General features: G+C 36.9%; 1 protein-coding gene across 2 annotated transcripts; it reads right to left on the bottom strand.

Annotated features, from left to right (window-relative positions):
* LOC112196246 (vesicle-associated protein 2-2) lies at nucleotides 1-4,997 on the bottom strand. Of its 2 annotated transcripts, XM_024336565.2 has the most exons (8): nucleotides 4,566-4,997; nucleotides 4,357-4,427; nucleotides 4,125-4,206; nucleotides 2,535-2,650; nucleotides 2,274-2,456; nucleotides 1,708-1,878; nucleotides 457-534; nucleotides 1-319 (listed from the first exon to the last, which is right to left on the bottom strand). In XM_024336565.2, exons 1-8 carry the CDS (start codon nucleotides 4,615-4,617, stop codon nucleotides 206-208), a joined length of 867 nt encoding a protein of 288 aa, XP_024192333.1. In that variant the 5' UTR covers nucleotides 4,618-4,997; the 3' UTR covers nucleotides 1-205. The 2 variants fall into 2 exon arrangements, with proteins under 2 accessions (XP_024192333.1, XP_024192334.1); XM_024336566.2 differs by lacking the exons at nucleotides 4,125-4,206; nucleotides 4,357-4,427; nucleotides 4,566-4,997 and adding an exon at nucleotides 3,077-4,109.
* Between the last annotated feature and the right edge of the window lie 1,060 nt (nucleotides 4,998-6,057).

The raw sequence follows: 6,057 nt of genomic DNA, 5'->3' as shown, positions 1-6,057 counted from the left end.
TGAACACCAACAAATGACATATTATTTTATTTTGATTGAAAGATGAGCTCTCCTTACATGCAGAATTTAGATGGTCCATATATTTATACATATATTAGTGATGACATAGAACATCTTCTGGGGTCATAGACATGCAAGAAGATCCTTCTGGTCATGAAAGAAAAATGATCTCATTTACTGTATCTGGACAGAATTATACTTTTCTCTAAGGATGGGCAAAGTATCCGATTGCTATACTGATAAGAGCAACCAGAAAAACATAAAGAACAGGGAACCCAACCATAATTCTTCTTGCATTGTTCTTCTTCCTCAACAACTCCTACAAATAGGAAAGCAGACATTAATCTTTTAGCCCACAGCAGAAAAGTTAACATGACCGAGGGTGAAGACATAAGCAACAAACCATCTTTGCTTTTGTTTCTATGAGAAAAGAATTCTAGGAGGGTAAAGACTCACCAATTCCTGTTTTAGCATATTCTTCTCTTGAGTGGTCATGCTCTTCTCTTCTGTTAGCTTAAAGATGGTAAGATCAGCCTGCGAAGAACATGACAAATATTAGATAACTATCTTCCTTGCCATTTTCAAGGAGGGGATCCAATCTTCAAAAATGTTAACAATACAAAGAGTAAGAGAAATTGAAAGACAGGTGAAATGGGAGAAGAATTTGATGAAAAGCAATGAGGCATTTAGTTGTGCAGATTTCAGGAGGAAAGAGATACTTTGTGGCCTGCTGTCATTAGAACTAAACTCGGGCATCAAGGTTTCAAGCAAATGGCTGGGATGGGAATAATTCAAGCCCATTGAAACTTGAAAATATAGCAAGGCATCAATCCATTTTCTGCTTGCTGCAAATTTGTGGTGGGTAATAGGGAAATGGTGAGGTATTGGGAAAAGAGATGGGTTGGTGAGACAGCTTTTCGTCATTCATTTCTATGTTTATGAACAACCCCCTCCATTCCTCAATTCTTCCCCTTCTGTAGTATGGAAATGTAAAGTTTGTCCTAAAGTCAGGTGCTAGCTTGGGTTATCAGACATGGAAAGCTCAAAACCTGTGACATGGTTCAAATTCCCCAAAGAAAAGACCTGCAGTTTGTACCTTCCCTCATGGGGTCTGTAGTATGTAACAATGGAAATGAGCATGAGGTGTGATCTTAACAATGTTCGGCTCATTAGCTCAATAGAAAGGGAAGGCTAATTGAGTTGGAAAAATCCAAGGAATTTTTTGGCCTTCTTGCATGATAGATGCAAGTACTGGGGGGAAGCGCTGTAATGGGTGTATTCTGGGTCATATGGATGGAGAGAAATAAAGAGATTTATCAGAATGTGAAGGGGGAGGAGCTGAAGCCTTTGTGGAAAAGGGTTTGATTTTGGGCATCTTTATGGTCCTGATTTCTTCAGAATCGTGAAATATAGTTTTACTGTCAGGTATTATCTATGATCAATATTCTGTTGTGGTTTAGCCCTTTGAATTTTACTGTTTGTTTGCTTGCCGCTATTTTAAGATGAGGAGATCAACTCCTATATGAATTTTGTCAACTCCTCTATTGAAAGCATGCATGGATCTAATAATAATAAACATAAACCAATAAATGTTTTTCCATATTACTCCCATGCAGGTTTTGTTAAATTTAAACCATCTACCCTTCCCAGTAAGACAGATTCCATGGTAATCATGCATGCTATCAAGATAGAACAAACTGAACTCACCTCTTTTAGCTTTAAATTCACTGTCCTGAGCTTTGATTTCAACTCCTCAAAATCCTTTGCTAAATTCAACTCAACAGCATTCTTTTCTGGTTTCAATTCCTCTGCATGCTTAACTGCTCTTGACTCATCCATATCCTCATAGCTGTCAAACCCGTCAACATTGTCAGCACCCTGGCATGAAGGAAACAGATTAAGATGCAAGTCTTATTATCAAATGTATACAACTCCTTTTAGAAAATTTTAGATTCAGACGATTAAGATACACAGTAACACTGAGTAGACCAGTTTATGTTTCCAGAGAATTGGTGCCAAACAAAATCACATACTTCTACTGACATAGAGATGACAATTTTTCTCCCAACAACAGTAGCTAATGCACATTTCTACATTATACACCCAAACAAGTTTAAAAACAATGAAATAGTTGGAATACAAAGGATTTTAAAACGCATGGTTGCACAAATATACACCAGCAAAAGACATAAAAGATAGAAAGGAAATAAAACAAAAGAAAGGTAGGAGGTCAGTAGTGAACTCACTTTAAACAGATGGCATTAGGTTCTTACCCTTTGAGGTGAAGGTATGTTTTCAACTCCATTCGGAACTCTGTCCTTTTCCACTGAAGTTTCATAACAAAGATCTTGCTTCAACTCCCCATTAACAGGTAGAAATGCTGGAGAAGTGGGTGGGCTGGTGAGCACCACTCTTAACTTCTTCTCTTCAACGTATTTGCCACTATCTTTTGCGAACTGCAAGATGAAAGGAAGAACATGAATATTTTACTTAACAACTTCAAGTGAGACTATCTCTAATCTTTAGTTGTTTACCATGCTAGATGTAACATCCTCCTCTGATATCCCAAATGGAATAACTGTGCATTGGATTAGGAACTTGTCTTTGCACTGCAAATCAGGTGGAGCTACTTTCTGAGCTTGCATAGTAACTGCATTTACCCAAAAGTGAAGAGTGAAAAATCCATTTATTTTGAGCAATAAAATTTTGCTCTGCACGGCTGCACCACAACAGGCTGGTCACTCTTTAATAACAGTGCTTATGGAAGTTTATTAGTTTAGCTCCGATCTCAGTTCTAAACTTCTAATCATTATGTTCAGTTCTTGATCATCTGTTTTATATTACAACTAACCTAAATAAAGTGGATTCTTGTTTGACTAGTCAAATTATACTATATAAGAAATGACGCAAGATTAGGGAAATAATACCAGCAAAGGCATATTGCAGAAGAAGTCAGACACTACAGACTTGATTAGTAAGAATTAAAATGTGACTTGGATAGTAGTAGGCATAGGCAACATGTAGACTATTGTCACCAGTACCTATCATAATCAAATACCAAGAGCAAGCAACTCACTTTTCCAGGTATAAGATCTCAAGCTCCCAGAAGTCACTAGCACATAATGTGAGTTTTTGAAATACTTGGCCATTCAAAGAAAAGACACCACTGCCTCTGGTTGTGACAAAATTCTCCAGGCAATTCGAGCTAGCAAAGCTTGGTTGAACATTCTCAGGTCTCAGGTAAGCATATATACCTCCCATATGTTTACTTTTGCATAGGAGTTACCATGTGTTAACATTGAATACCATGATCCTCCCCCATTTTCCCCCACCAAAAATACAGCAAACATCGAGTAAACTCTTTGCAGGATTAAATTTAGTGGAGAATTTTCAACCAAGCGTTTCTCACTCTGGTGAATGGTTAACAATTGGACCATAGGAATGAGAAAGATGATCCTGGTCGAATTATTAGCCGTTAGCAAACAGAAGTCAGTAAGGGTTAGCAGCTGGAAATATCAGAAAGATCTCTGCCGAACGGCTAACAGTCGGACCACGATCACCTTTCTCATTCCTATGAACCATCTATTTCAAAGTGTCTTCTGTCAACATTGCTGCATGCTGCCCATAAGGCCTCAAAGTCTCATTAGAGTACTCAACCAGGCCTGAAAACCGTCTAATTGGTCTAACACTAAAGTTTCCTACCACTGCAGCATCCCTGAAATCGTACTCATTAGAGAATCCTGAAATCTTGGAATTCATTGGTTCATTTGTTAACCTAAACTTAAAAACTGAGCCTGGTTTTTAATTTCTGTCAAGGAACCGGCCTGAAAGACATCCTACATTATGAATGCCGTATCCATCCCATGTTTAAGCAGACAAATTCTCAAGTGCCCAATTGATACGATTCTATTAATTTGTCAGTTGAATATATGAATGTGTCCAATTGATATGATTACATCCGATAACATAAGATCACCTACTTCCTAAGAAACATACCAGATATGAATGTATACTAAATAAGATATGAGGCAAGAGTATTGAAATCATAGCAGTAAATTGGGGAAGAAGTAAACCCACGATCGAAATGAGTAAAAATTAAGAAGTGATAACGTAAAGCATAAGACCTGTGAAATCACATGTTGCCTTGGGCTTTATGATGCCTGCATTTGGCCGCACACAGTATTTCTTTGGAGAAGTGGTTTTCACCTGCAAATAGATTTTGTCAAATTGCAAAGCACCCATGTCCATTTCTTAAATTTGTTTGCATGCACACAATGACACAAACACCAAGCACAAAGCCACAAACATTTAAATAAAGAAAACCGGAACAAAAGGTTGTAGAATTAGAATCAGTACCTTGAAAGCAACATACTGGTCAGACCTATTCCCAAGTTGTATTGAACATGTACTTTGCTTCTTTACCTCAACTACAAGAGTGAAACCAAACCAAATTAAGAACCAATCAAGAATCTAAAGCAAGACAGAGAATTTCATTCTTGGGTCTGTTGAAACAATGATAATAAACCAAAAATCTCTACATGCATTCTGGGAATTTGAGAACCTACATGTGAATTGGAGTTCATTGGGTTGAACATCCAAAAGCTCTGTGGTAATCATTCTGCTAGCTTCACAAGTACCCACTACCAATTCTTGAGAAAATGCAAGAATCTTAAGAGTGAGTGAGAGACTGAATGAGTGGTTAGAATGGTTGGGGTGTTGGTGATGTATAGGACTATATGAAGGGGAAGAAGAGTAGTGAAAGCAAAGAATGGTGTTGGTGCCTGTTGTGGACTTGTGGGTCTATCAATTCTGAACGGTTGTACCGGCTTTCTTTCTCATTTATTTTCTTAGCAAACAAACAAGCAATGCCCACATGCACAAGATTATTGAAAATAGTGAGATTGGTATAATGGGTTCTCTGAGTTCAAGCCAGAGGTGGGAGGGGAAGAGAAGAAAAGCCACCAAACTGGGACAAGCTGGCTAACTGAGTTGTGGGTTGCCACTCAACTGTACCACATGCACCTCTATACAGTATGTACTTCTCTCTTTTCACCTCACCGAAAGTGAAAAGGAGAAGCCAAAAAAATTGGAATGATTTTTCTTGCTTTCCTTTTATCTTTTCAAAAGAAAAAGAACCGTTTGATAGGGAGTCAAAAATTATCAAAAGGAAACATGATTGAATGTGATCTTGATTCTTGAAGCAAATGCATCTACTCAATTCTCTTATGGTGTGTTTGGATGAGAAAATTATGAAATCCATAGGAATTTATAAATGATGGAATCTTTAACTCCATCAATCTAAAATTCCATTAATTGCAATTTCTGTTGTTTGGTTGTAACCATTTAGGATTTCAAATGTGTAATAAATTAAGAAAGTTTAAAACAAATAAATAAATAAAATAGAAAAAAACCTTGTTTTGGAAATAAAAATTGAATACTGCAAGGGAATTCGTAAATGACACCTATTTTGGTGGAAATTGAAGTGGGGAATTTAAATGATGAATTCCTTCGTTTTTTTTCCACAGAGAAATTTAAAATTTCTAGTTTGATAATGCCAAACGTGGGAATTAGCTTGTAGGAATTATGAAATCATCACTTTCAATTAAATTCCATCATATTTTCCGTCATCCAAACACACTCTTAAAGTATAGGGAATATGGGTCATGAATGTAATTGGGATGCCACTACTTTGCTGCTCCTTTTGCCTCTGTTAAGAGATTCCTTGAAAGCTAAGGGTTCTACGATTCTAGAACAGTTCTAGTGCAGGTTTCTCCGCCTCTGTAACAACAAAAACAAACGCATAATTGTTTCTGTGTCAAATGGTCATACTTTACAGTCTACTAACATAACAGTCGCAGAACATTTCTAAAACACATACCACATGTGTAAGATTTGTAGGAACTATTACGAAATTGAATCTGATAGGTTGGCAAATCTTAGTAGGTCAACTCAAAAAGACATGCAAAGTATATTAACATGTGCCTTGCTTAATATGCTATATGGTTTCTCAGTTGTGCATGTATAATGTATTCTATTCGAATTTTCTTTGTTTAATTG

The sequence above is a fragment of the Rosa chinensis genome, chromosome 4, assembly GCF_002994745.2.
Source record: "Rosa chinensis cultivar Old Blush chromosome 4, RchiOBHm-V2, whole genome shotgun sequence".
Lineage (NCBI taxonomy): Eukaryota > Viridiplantae > Streptophyta > Magnoliopsida > Rosales > Rosaceae > Rosa > Rosa chinensis.
Note: the sequence above shows the minus strand (reverse complement) of the source record. Positions and strands in the feature narration are given on the sequence as shown.

Bases quoted from the DNA above. Each gene is read 5' to 3' on its own strand.
- LOC112196246 (XM_024336565.2), bottom strand. From the start codon at position 4,617: ATGATTACCACAGAGCTTTTGGATGTTCAACCCAATGAACTCCAATTC. The intron at 4,207-4,356 runs GTACTGATTCTA...ATCTATTTGCAG, and splicing joins ACCAGTATGTTGCTTTCAAG to GTGAAAACCACTTCTCCAAA. The intron at 535-1,707 runs GTGAGTTCAGTT...TGTTCTTCGCAG, and splicing joins TGAATTTAAAGCTAAAAGAG to GCTGATCTTACCATCTTTAA.